This window comes from Pelobates fuscus, chromosome 12, assembly GCF_036172605.1.
Source record: "Pelobates fuscus isolate aPelFus1 chromosome 12, aPelFus1.pri, whole genome shotgun sequence".
NCBI classification, from domain to species: Eukaryota; Metazoa; Chordata; class Amphibia; order Anura; family Pelobatidae; genus Pelobates; species Pelobates fuscus.
This window is the reverse complement of record NC_086328.1, coordinates 8,426,132-8,439,812: the sequence shown is the minus strand read 5'-3', so window position 1 is coordinate 8,439,812 and position 13,681 is coordinate 8,426,132. Positions and strand designations below refer to the sequence as shown.

Below are 13,681 nucleotides of genomic sequence, written 5' to 3'. Positions count from 1 at the left end.
AGATGCACCCCTCATACACACACACACGCTTACACTCTGCACACATACAAATACATTCCAGCATTCACATACATACTGCACTCACGCGATGACAATCCATACATATCTATCCTGGCATTCATATGCAGACTTCCCACACTAATACACACTGGCATTTATACACCAACACTCCCCTGTGTTCACACACAAGTCCTCCACAAAAATACACTCCTGCATCCACATTCAACATAAATACACCCTTACATTCACACATAAACATTCCATACAAATGCACTTCTACTTTTACAAACATCTGCTCTACTCACTTATAGAACAATGCATTTACACATTTACACTACATGCACATCTGCATTGTATACTCTGGCACTACACAAATTATATTGTAGGATTTAGGCACATCAGCATTACACACACACACACACACACACACACACACATATATACCCCTACTATGACACAATTAATACACACACGGTCATTCACTAAAGCAAGAATTGACAGACATTGAAACTGAATTTCAAATTGAATGCCTAAATAAACAAATTGAGCAAAAACATTGACTTGGAGAATTTTTCTAATACAACTATTTAGGCCTAGAATTTAAAATTAACTTTACGAACAATTCTCATGTAAGAGAATAATCCTGACAGTCTTTTGAAAGTTATATTTAACATTTACTTAAACAAATACTATAGTGTTTATCTTTATCTTTGAAGGGCCCAGGATGTAATTTTGCCCCGGGGCCCAGTAAGCTGTCAGTCCGTCCCTGTGCCCAAATATATAAAAGCAACTACACTATACAAATAATATTGTGAGGTAGATGGTACCAGGTCTTCATATACCTGAAAACTGAATGCTTATGAAGACAAACTCAAGGGACATTGGGAGAGCAGAGTTATTACAGACACTCTAATCATTAATGTAGGAAAGTAGAGGATACCACACTCGCCAGGCAGCCAAGGTGCGCTGGATCCGAGGTTGGCAAGACCCCACGTTTAGATATGTGAAACTCAAGGCACTCAAGGTAATAGCCAAAACTGCTTATATAGGTAATAATAATAGCAAAATAGCAGCTTTATAGGAGCAAAAACAGTGGGTCTTTATCAAGCTTGTTTTTGCTCCAATAAAGCTGCTATTTTGCTATTATTATTACCTATATTTCACATAACTACCATCATCAAAGACTGAAAAGCTCCCCACAAAACTATAGATGGTATAATCACACAATGTTATTATATTGCTTCATTAACAACTATAATAAAAAAAGACTACAAAACAATCCCCCAATAATGGATTCCACTAACAGTTTTTGTGTTTCAGCTTTGATAAATACGTATATGCAGGTTTGTAACCTTTCGCTTGTTGGATGTATCTTCCTGGGATTTCTAGCCGGTTAATCCATTCTCTTATTACAGGGCTCGACAAATCCCAGGCGCCAGGTCGCCATTGCCCCAGTGCCTGGGATTTAAGGCCCTTTAGCTAAAGGCAGAATGGTGGAAGAATGGAGCCTGCCGGTCTCCCTGAGGAGCATGGCAAGCCGGCTCAGAGAACTTGCAGGCAGCCGTCCGGAGGAGTGTGCAGGCGGCCGCCCTGGGGACCATCACTGTGGTCAGCTGGGACAGCGTGCGAGGGAGCAGTGATCTTCAAGCAGCTCCCCTCTGCTCTCTCGCGCTGTTTAATGATGCCGGGAGCTGGAATATGATGTAATTCCGGCTCCCGACATCACTACAGGGAGCAGAGAGGAGCCGCTTGAAGATCTCTACTCCCTCACTTGCAGGATGAGCGAGCAGCACCACTGGACCCCAGGGAAAGTCCAGTTAGCTCTCCCAAAGGTAGGGAGGCTGGGTGGATTCAAATTAAAATGGAAAATGTGTGTGTGTGTCTCTCTCTGTCAGTATGTGAGTGAGTGTGTGTGTCTCGCACGGTCAGTATGTGTGTGTATCTCACTGTCAATATGTGTGTGTGTGTCTCTCTCTGTCAGTGTATGTCTATCCCTGTCAGTGTGTGTGAATGTGTCTCTCACTGTCAGTGTGTGTGCGCGTCTCTCTCCGTCAGCGTGTGTGTGCGCATCACTCTCCATCAGTTTGTCTCCGTCTGTGTGTGTGTGTGTGAGTGACTGTCAGTGTGTGTATGTCAGTGTCAGAGAGTGTGTCTTCTTGTGTCTATTTAGGTACCTGCACCCCTTCGATCACAAGAGAGGTGTTTTTATTCACCTTCTTTCCCATGCCATGCCAGTTTTCTGCAGCTTGCCCTGCCTTCATGGGTGAGATAATGAATCTTTAAGATCTCCGCTAAACCAATGTTTTCCTATAGGAAAGCATTGGGAGGATATTGTGCATGTTTTCTATATGTAACATTCAGCACCTCCATGCAGAGCTTGGAGACGCTGAACAAAGGTGCTGCACACTGTGCTGCACTGGACACGGGACTTTCTAGTGGTGTCTGAGTGACTGTCACTAGAGGTGTTACTAGGCTGCAATGTAAACTGAAAAGGCAGTGTTTACATTGAAAAAGGCTACAGGGACAGGCTACAGGCACCAGCACAACTACATTAAGCTGTAGTGGTTCTGGTGACTATAGTGGCCCTTTAAGAATTGTATATTTCTTGTAACTTAAACTTTGCTAGTTTAAAAAAATAAATAAATAAACTGGCTCCTAACTTTTCTAGCTGGCTCCTAGATTCCAAACAAATTTGTCAAGCCCAGTCTTATTATAGCACCATATCTCTTTCAGATCAAAAATAGTGACCAGGGGAGGGCTGGCAGCCTTAGACCTAGGGGGGCAAGTCCAGTCAAGTGGTCCATTGCACCCCCGAATCAGCTCGCCATCCATGCCCACCTTGCCCTCTTGGTTTTATAATGCTAATCAGTAGCTCTTTACCATATCCACTCCTTCACGGCTCCAACTTTCAATGTTATCAGATCTCAGGCTGAGAATCCATGAGCCTGTGCTCTGACTCACTAACTGAGCGCCGACATACGAGGGAGAGGATATGATCTGATTGCACTTAATGCAGGTGCGCACCAAACTTGTGAGCTGTGTTGGCCACCGGGCACCTCTGTTGTCACTCTCAATAACACACAGACAAAAAACCCTGACAGACACACACTCACTGACAGGCAGACACACACATTCCCTGACAGACAATCACTTACTTGACCGACATATTTGCTGACACACACACAAACTCACACACTGACAGATACACACTCAATGGCGGACACACTTATTCACAGACGCATACACTTACTGACAGACAGACAGACATACACACACTCACTGACAGACAGACAGACACACACTCACTGACAGACACACACTCACTGACAGACACACACTCACTGGCAAACACACACTCACTGGCAAACACACACTCACTGGCAAACACACACTCACTGACAGACACACACTCAGTGATAGACACACACACACTTACTGACAGACACTCACTTCCAGACACACACACACTCACTGACATAAATATACACTCACTGACACACACACACACTTACACAGTCTTGCACACACACTCACAAATTACGTAATTTTATAGCTTGTTGCTCCTACCTTTAGGAGTCCTCTGGGACCTCTCCCCAGGGGCCAGTGGCTTTCGTCATCTTCCTGCTCCTCTCTGCTCCCTCGCACTGTTTAGTGATGAGGGGCCGGAATGACTGCCCCTGGCATCACCACAGAGGGCAGACGAGGGAGCAGAAAAATCGCTGCCGCCTGCCTCCTTCTTCACCCAGTCGGTATATTGCTGCAGAGTAGGCACTTGCCGTCTGGGACAAGCAGGTGCCTACTCTGCCACTTGGCCAACTGCTGGGCTCCCTGTGACAAGCCATTGGCCTGCTCCGCGAGGCGCCCTCCACCTCCTGGCGCTGTGCACCCTGTGCACCCACCCAGGATCGGCCCTGCTGCGCCCCATTTTTAAATTGATTTAGAGCGGCCTATGGGGCTATTGCCTCTCTGCCCCCCATCACAGCCCGCCCCTGATGGTGACTACTGCTCTTGTGTTTTCATATTGTTTTTGGCAGGATGCCCAATCAACTGAAGCAATGTAAAAACAGATTCATTTAATTTAAAAGCAGCATCATGCAGTCTCAGAACCCACCAGTACGTTAATGCCACTATGATAAATATTGTCACCTACATAAAATAATGCTTACGTATAAATTGCTTATTTTGCACAAATTACTATTTGGCTCTGTTTTTCTGTGAAATAATTAATCTCATCCAAAGTTTGAGAAAACCCTCAGGTGCCCAACATTCCTGTATATCAGCAAATCCAAGTAATTTGATAAATATATGATTTCTGATTCGTGCTAAAGATTTGGCAGAGAGAAGTGTAATCTTCGCTACATATAGCAATGTATATTTAATGTGGCCAAACCACCTGTTTAGTTAGTGATTCTCACAACAAAAAACTTAATTCCTATGCATTCCTGCTTGATACTTTTCCAAATGTCTCAAGAAATAGTACACGCACGCCCCATTAACAGTCTTTATCCAATAGGGCTTGGTTTAGCATTGTCTAGCAGCTCTCTGTTAATCAAGTACTTTATCATTAAAGGATAATATAATAGGGTAAGGAATACACATTTCTTAGGTTTCTTGTTTAACAAACTATCAGCTAGGACCAGTTAAAATGGATATTGTATATTGCCATTTATTAGACCGAGGTTCAGCTAATAAGCAGCAAAGACCTTGATTTTTCTAGACTGACAGTTCATTTTCACAAGGAATTCATCTTAGACTTATTTTTAATAGGCAGGATTAATTTTAATATAGCGTGCTCGGGGACCAGTGCACAGTTTTAGAAAGAAAAAATGAATGCTATATTAAAAAAAGTAAAATTAATCTTATATATTACATAGACAGATATATGCCACAGCAAATTATACTGGTTTATATAATTAAAATGAAACAATTATTCCCATAGGTTCACAGACTAGCCTGAAAGGTTTGCAATTCATGGTTTTAATGGTCTCCTATAGAGCATTATGTCATTTTCTGACACTTAATTCAGCTGACTGCATTCTATACAATGACAGTAAGAAACTGCAGTGCTGTAATATGCAATAAAACTGCAATTTTTTAATTTATTTTTTTGGACAGGATAACTGAACGTCTCATTTAAGAGTTGCAAATATCGGCACAGTTACCTTGGTGATATAATACTTTGCCGTGTACAAGATTTGCTAAAACTTAGAAAATGCAATAATCATTGGGGTAAGGTGGGCACATGGGGGAGAGATGGAGGAAGACAGAAGGTGATAGATGAGATATAGGAATGTGGGCCTGGGGAAAGACAAAGGTGGGTAGGCGATGAAAAGAAATTAAAGTTAAGAATAATGAGAGCAACAGACTTAGGGTCACTTAGAGAAGGATACAAGTTTTGGGGAGCTGAATAAAGTTTTGGGGAGAGACAGACACAGGAGCTGAAGAAGGTTTTGGGGTGCGACAGACACAGGAACTCAAGAAGGTTTTCGGGAGCGACAGAGACAGGAGCTGAAGAAAGTTTTGGGGAGCGACAGAGACAAGAGCTGAAGAAGGTTTTGGGGAGTGACAGAGACAGGAACTGAAGAAGGTGTTGGGGAGTGACAGACACAGGAGCTGAAGAAGGTTTTGGGGTGCGACAGAAACAGGAACTGAAGAAGGTTTTGGGGAGCGAGAGAGACAGGAGCTGAATATGGTTTTGTGGAGCGACAGAGACAGGAACTGAATAAGGTTTTGGGGAGCAACACACACAGAGCTGAAGAAGGTTTGGGGGAGTGACAGACACAGGAGCTGAAGAAGGTTTTTGGGAGCGACAGACACAGGAGCTGAGGAAGGTTTCAGGGAGCGACAGACACAGGAGCTGAAGAAGGTTTTTGGGAGCGACAGACACAGGAGCTGAGGAAGGTTTCAGGGAGCGACAGACACAGGAGCTGAAGAAGGTTTTGGGGAGCGACAGACACAGGAGCTGAAGAAGGTTTGGGGGAGCAACACACACAGAACTGAAGAAGGTTCTGGGGAGCGACACACACAGAACTGAAGAAGGTTTTGGGGAGTGAAACACACAGGAGCTGCAGAAGATTTTGGGGAGCGACAGACACAGAGTTGAAGAAGGTTTGGGGGAGCAACAGACACAGGAACCGAACAAGGTTTTCGGGAGTGACAGAGGAGCAGAGGAAGGAAGAGATATACAGGTGTGGAGAGATATGAAAAGAGTCATAAGACGCAGAAGCTGAAGATAAAAATAAATAAAACCATATCAATTGCCTAAATGTATTTTCATAACAGTGTCTCTTTAAGAAAAGAAAGTAGGTCTTTGCTCGTGGGACAATCTACCATAGCTCTAACAGTATTGAATTCAGAATTTCAATTAAAAAAAAATAATAATTACCTCTGTTCTTTTTCCTCTCTTTCCCCCCAAAATCATTAATCAAATTAGAGACTTGCCCATTATTATTATTAATTATGATTACCTATTCTGCAGCACAGGGTGATAAATAAGTGTTCTTCATCATTCTATAAAAAAACAACCCAGGAATCTCATCAAACTGGTGAAGGAGATTAAAAATCTCCTGATATTATCTCAGTAATTAAATTCAAAAAAGTAATGCCAGCTTACGCAGAGAGGAAAGATAAATGAAAGTGGTCTGAAAGATCATTTAGTTTCTGCTTCCACTCTCCATCACATACGTACATTTAGTTTCTGCCCAGATTCCCACCCGACACGTGAATTTATCACTTAGAGCACAGTGGTGATTAATGAAATAGTTAAATGACATGTTTGTAGCAAATTATAATATGCCTCCTCAGATATTTACACTCCTTGTTGTTGCATGTTGCTGTCCTATGTGATATAAAGGGTTTTTCTTCCACATGCACATGCACATGCACGTGCTGTGTAAACACTTTGTACAATTCAGTCATATTTATAAGGTATGATATGACTGATATTTATAAGGTATGATATGACTGAATTGTACAAAGTGTTTACAAATTAACTCAAAGGAGGCTCAATATATTTCAAACTATGTTTGTTGAGTACAGTACAGATGTAAGTGTCCACAGACCAACAATGCCCTTATATGGGAAATCTGTAAAGAAACAACTATTTAAATCATAATAAATTGTAAAAAAATAAAATAAAAAAATAATAATAATTGCATCACAGAAAAAAATGACACATGGGATTTTTGTCCCTTACATGCATTTGCTAGGACGGTAAATCCCTTGCACACGCCGATGGCATTTTGTATTTTAATGTTCCTAAATAAGCTATCTTGTCTGAAACGACCCATTCTGGTGATCTAAAGCATCTCTAGAACACTAAATGGACTTTTTCATATCCAGTTATAGTCCAATGGCTCATTTTGTGCCAGGACCTGACTGTATATTGCGGTTGTTGTGAACACAGTTTAATATCGCAAATCTGCCTCCCATCCTTGAGTTATGAGTTTTGCAAACAAAGGAGAGACACATTTCAGAAATACTATGGGGCATTGACCTTGGCCCAGTTCTTACAGAGTCCCTGGGGGCAGGTGTCGTGCTAGTCCAACCCTCATAAATCACAGTCTCCAAAACACAGAACCAAAGCCACGTGAAGAAAGCAATGCTGTACTAAAAGGATCAATTTCAAACTCTGCAGGCTCTGCCACCTCAATATTCCTTCCATAAATCCGTTTAATTCTAAAATGTAGGTAGATAATGTTAGTTACATCTAAGCAAGCTATAGTAAGTGTATCTGAAATTGGCAATTAAACATGTTTTAGGGTTTCAGTTTGGAGGAAGCCATGTTTGCATTTCATGGCAAATTTCCAATCCTTAATGACCATTACAACCCCCCTCCCCTCCAATAAATAAATAAATAAATAAATAAATAAGTCTGAATAGATCGTGTGATGTCTGCAGCCAATCAGATGCTAATTTACAAAGTAGCTGATACTTCCTTGGATAAAGTCACATATAACTACCATAAAAAATACTATTTTTACAACAATTGGGGACTGGACCAATGTATATGGCTATGGCACCTGAGCAGAAGTCACTGGGGCAAACACTACAAGAAGCCGTTAAACCTGTTTTGAATTAAGTTCCATTTATATATTTGGCTGGTTTTTCTTTTTCTTTTTTCTGTTTTCTCGCTTTCTTCGAGCTCTCTCACACATGTTCACACCCATCAAGAGCGCCAGAACCCGCAGAGTCACGAACCTTGATGCACACTGACACATAACCCCCCCCCCGCCACCCTCTTGGTTAGGGGTATCACATAACGAGTAGTGCGCACAACTCCCCCTAGATATATTGGTAGAGCGTCTAGCAAATCTCAGCCACGCATCCTAATATCTCAATCACTAGGCAAACGCCAACCCACACACCGGGGGAACAGGCATTCACACGTTATGCCACTGCCACCCTCAACACAGCATCTCAAACAACTCTCCCACACATCACATGGGCACACCTGAGAACACACCCCTTCAAGACACCTAACACACACAACCCTTCTCATTTGCGCTCAAGAGACTGTTATATCCTGATATTATGCATAAAAAAAATTAAAATGGTGCTATTCAATGTACCGAACAATACTTATAATGTCAATGTCGGATACCCCTGTACTGTACAAATCTTATGCATGCTATGCACCGCCAAAATAAAGAATTTTAAAAAAATATATATATATTTTTTTTCCTTCATGTGATGCTCCATTTTCTTTTAAATGTATTTAAATAATTTACCAATTCATGTCACAATCTAGTTCAGTCCTGGCACAGACAGGGCACACATTGCACTGGATGAGGAGAAACATTGTTTCCTCATTAGTTACATAGCTATCCCTAAATGTGCACTGCTAGTGGGCAGATACGTTCTTGCAGTACATCCAAAGGAAAATGCCGAGATATTCTCTACTCTCCCATTAATGGCAAGCAGTGATTGCTTAATAATGCCATAATAAAGACTGCATGCATGGGCACACTACGGATACACAGACCAGGGGATCATAGGTTATGCCTCTCTCACTGAGTTGATTGTGTGAACCAGTGATGACAGGAAGCAGCACAGTAAGTGCGTTGGAGCCATTTCAATCATAAAGGTTGAGCTAAAGGCATGGAATGCTGTTTCAGTGACCTACTCCCTCCAAAATTGTGCTGGGGAGGAGTGTGAGCCATTTGGCAAGTGTTGATTTGCTATACGAGGGATATATTTTTGAGGATGGGCATTTCAAATGTAAAATATTTTTACTATGTTGGAGGATCAACTAAATGTAAGACAGGGAGGGTCTCACCAGAATCCCCCATTGATGTTATATTGGAAATACCATAATTTTCTACCAACTGGGTGGCAACCTGTATGGGGAAAAACAGACAGAATGTTCCTCCAGAAATACATTAATTTGACTTGATTTAATTTGCAGAGCAAGGTCCCCCTCCAACATTACTTGTTCCTTTTCAGAAATATTATGTGTGTGGACTGTACTTGGGATTGTTATGAACACTCCTGCTAATGATGATGACAATCACAGGGTTTTCTTCATTATATGTATGCATTAGCGTAACAGCATAGCCTTGTAATAGGAATCTCAACGCCTGTTGAACTTCCTTTAAATTTCCTAAGGACTAAAAGTGATGAAGGATTTATGCGGTCGTTGTAATCGATTGTAACAAACCAAGTAATGCAGCCACACGGGGAATCAATGCTACTCCAGTACAGCAATTGAGTCTTGCGGAGTGTTCACATTGCAGAACAATCCATAGACTTCCTTTATTAAATGTAACAAACCTAATAAAGCAACACAACACAGATACAGAACGCCTCCATAAGACAATATACCTCATAATGGAGCACTGTGCAGGGACAACATACTTATTAACCATTGTAATGTTATAAGATTATGGGGTGAAATCCCTCTTCCTCTCTTTTCAGTTATTTCCTATCACACCTCACTCTCCATGCTGCCTGCACTACACTACACTATGGGCATCTAAATCTCCTAATCCTTCACAATGATGTTTCCTCGTTCTGTATACTACACTGCCACCTTCTTTAGAATCATGCCACTTTCTCCTCTCTCACCCTAGTTTACACAGCCACCTTCTCCTCTCTCGCCCTAGTTTACACAGCCACCTTCTCCTCTCTCGCCCTAGTTTACACAGCCACCTTCTCCACTCTCGCCCTAGTTTACACAGCCACCTTCTCCTCTCTCGCCCTAGTTTACACAGCCACCTTCTCCTCTCTCGCCCTAGTTTACACAGCCACCTTCTCCTCTCTCGCCCTAGTTTACACAGCCACCTTCTCCTCTCTCGCCCTAGTTTTCACAGCCACCTTCTCCTCTCTCGCCCTAGTTTACACAGCCACCTTCTCCTCTCTCGCCCTAGTTTACACAGCCACCTTCTCCTCTCTCGCCCTAGTTTACACAGCCACCTTCTCCTCTCTCGTCCTAGTTTACACAGCCACCTTCTCCTCTCTCGCCCTAGTTTACACAGCCACCTTCTCCTCTCTCGCCCTAGTTTACACAGCCACCTTCTCCTCTCTCGCCCTAGTTTACACAGCCACCTTCTCCTCTCTCGCCCTAGTTTACACAGCCACCTTCTCCTCTCTCGCCCTAGTTTACACAGCCACCTTCTCCTTTGGGACATGATACAGCCAATTAATCCACAGACCCACAGCAAAACTTTCACGAATACAGAACAGGTCACGGAGAAAGAACTACAAAGCAACAAAGTTACACTAGTTACCACCTCCTGTGCCAACGTACCATGACAACAAAAGTTTATCTTGGTTGAACCCCTTGTCCCTGCAGAGCAATTTCTGGTTATATCAACACAGCGCTTTATTATTATTATTATTTATATAGCGCCATCAGATTCTGTAGCGCTGTTCTGTAGTAGATTGACTTGCTGGCTCCCACAGCAAGTGGTCACTCAAAGTGCAGCATTTAACTTGATTAACACACAGAATACATTTCACGCCTAACTATACTTTATAGTTTATAGAGCTGCTGCCCCCCTTTTGTTGACCCAAAGCTGCATATACAGACACACACACACTGCTCTATGTAGAATACAGGTACAAAATACAGCGATATCTAGATACATGGAAAACAGTCACACAAATGGTGCCTCAAGCTTGTGGCTTGCACCAAACAAATCAGGCCATCCACCACATATCTCCCTCCATAGAAATAGACAGACTTGTGGCCAAACCCACGACAGGCCTGCAACAAGTCTGTTGGACCCCCAAGGACTTGGACTGTGGACTTAGGGGGGGTCCAACAGACTTGTTGCTGTCGTTTGCCTGGACAAGTGGGTGCAAGACAGTCCCTTGTCTCTTTGGGTGTGTGGGCAAAACAGTAGCCATTCTCCCCTCCCAACTCCCCTCTCCCAGGACAGTATCAGTCCAAGGGAAAACACAAAGGGACCCCACAAACAATACATTGTTAAACAGCCCTGATCTGAGCGCCCACGTTCTCCAACTAGTGCTCAGATCCATGCAGTGTAGTTAGGTCATTATTATTAAGCAATCACTGCTTGTCGTTAATGGGAGAGTAGAGAATATCTCGGCATTTTCCTTTGGATGTACTGTAAGAATGTATCTGCCCTCTAACAGTGCACATTTAGGATAGCTATGTAACTAATGAGGAAACAATGTTTCTCCTCATCCAGTGCAATGTGGGCCCTGTCTGTTCCTTTTTGTAAATGTCATGTTGTGATATTTGGTATTCAATCTTATTTCTTTTTTAATGCATTTCACTGGTGAGTTCCCAGCCATTTGTTTTAGAGCTTCTCATACAGTAAAATACAACTGATCTCATTAGTACAGATCCAATAAACAGAACCATAATGTACAAGCCACACGTGGTCTCTGTGTACTTACGTGGTAAAATGGAATCTCCTCTCGATCAAGAGTTCTAGTCACTTGAACTTTTCCAGTGTTTTCCTCTATTCTGAAGGTCCCCCTGGGCTCTTGATCAGCTCCTTTTCCAGACAATCGGAATTTGGCCCCTGGTGGTAGATCAGTTACGACAACCTGTAATGAAATATCTGCATGTCAAACCTTAATGCTATTTAACATTTTCAGAAGGATCAATTGGTCGTCAGAAGACCTTTAGCTGGACTTCTCATGAGAGACAAACAGGTACAGTGAGAATTCCAAGTGAATTCCAATTTAATTGTAGATTTAAGGCCAGAGCAAGTAAAGTGCTAAAAAACTCCCACCCACCTATCTATCCTCTCTTAATAACTATGCTAAACAATGACATTCTATATGGTCCCCGTTATCTAATCCATTTAAAACCATGTACTGTAACGTTCTGGGGCTGGTGACTATGCATTAAACTGTATGATATAACTGGTCTTCAAAGTTTAAGCAGAGTTGACAGAGTGAAATTGCATAAGCCTAGTTTGGGAGTTAAATTTGAGAGAGAGAGTGTGTGTGTGTGTTTGTGTGTCTTTGATTACTAGGGGAATTATATCTAGCTAATGGTTTTTAATGTGAGCTGACCCACATACCTTTTAATATTAACCACTATAGAAATAATGATAAACAAAGTAAAGTAAATTAGGATGAAAAATCTTCTAAGTGAGACTTGCATTCCAGTAATTTAGTATCACGTCAGAAATGACTCAGATGGCTTGGATACCGGGTATAAGCAAGATGATGGAAGTTCAATAAATTGAAAGCACTGACAGAACCTTTTAATATTTGTTCATGGGACAGCTTTCATTATGCGACCAGATACTGAGGTGACAAGCTCATTTAGTAATATGACAATGCTCCCTCCGATATTCAAAGCCCACCACAAACTCTTCAGCCATAACAGACTATTCACAAATCTTGTGTATCCAAAATAATGTAAAATAAACATTTTACTGCCTAATACTTTCTCGTTTTTTTGTTGATTAAATGGCAATGTCAGCATTAAATATAAATCTATGTCTGATCATATGAAATCCTGTTTGTTCTTTATTTTAATCTATGTGCCCATCGCGGGGGACTTGGAACAGATTCCTCAATTTAGAGAAACTGTGCCTTCATCAAGAGCTACAGTATGAAACAAGAAAATTAATGAATGTATAGGAGATTTTTTGGTTTCTCAGCTGTTTTTATTTACAGGCCAAGAGCAGCATTATATATTCAGATCACCCCTCGAGAAAGGACGGTAATTCATGCCAAGACGCTTATTCCTGTGGTTGATGCATATGCTCTTGGTGTTTATATCAGACTAATGTTTTAGCTTTTCCTAGACGCAGCAAAGCCAAAATATTTATCAGGGAGTGAGTCACAAAGAAAATATGAAATAAAGACGTATACAGATTTGTGAAATATGGGATCAGAGGCTACCACATAAGTAGGACATGTGATCCTTGTAAGGAATCATCCATTGAAGCCACTGATGATGCATAATCTGTCACTTGGACGGCTCCTTTATTAACCCCCCATGAAACAGTGCTTTGTGGTTTGAGATGGTTAATCTGTGTCTCAATTATTTGAACCCATTGGTAAGCCGGATACTGTGTCCATTGCCAGGAGGTTCAATGAAGTATGTTTAATCTGATCTACAGAGAACCAAAAACTGAGTTATGGCCCTTGCAATGTTGAATGGGACATCAATGTCACGGTCACACAAACAGTTCAAATGGAATATGGAAGAAGAATATATTATATGAATTAGTGGAATGTGTAGCTCGGG

The 13,681-nt window shown here is 41.8% G+C and overlaps 1 protein-coding gene across 2 annotated transcripts in view; it reads right to left on the bottom strand.

The window, feature by feature from the left end:
- Positions 1 to 13,681, bottom strand: part of CDH13 (cadherin 13) — a 535,505-nt gene that overhangs the window by 221,301 nt on the left and 300,523 nt on the right. For both annotated transcript variants that reach the window (XM_063437863.1, XM_063437864.1), the window contains exon 5: positions 11,866 to 12,018. In XM_063437863.1, coding sequence (XP_063293933.1) covers positions 11,866 to 12,018 — 153 coding nt within the window. The remainder of the gene's footprint in view (positions 1 to 11,865; positions 12,019 to 13,681) is intronic.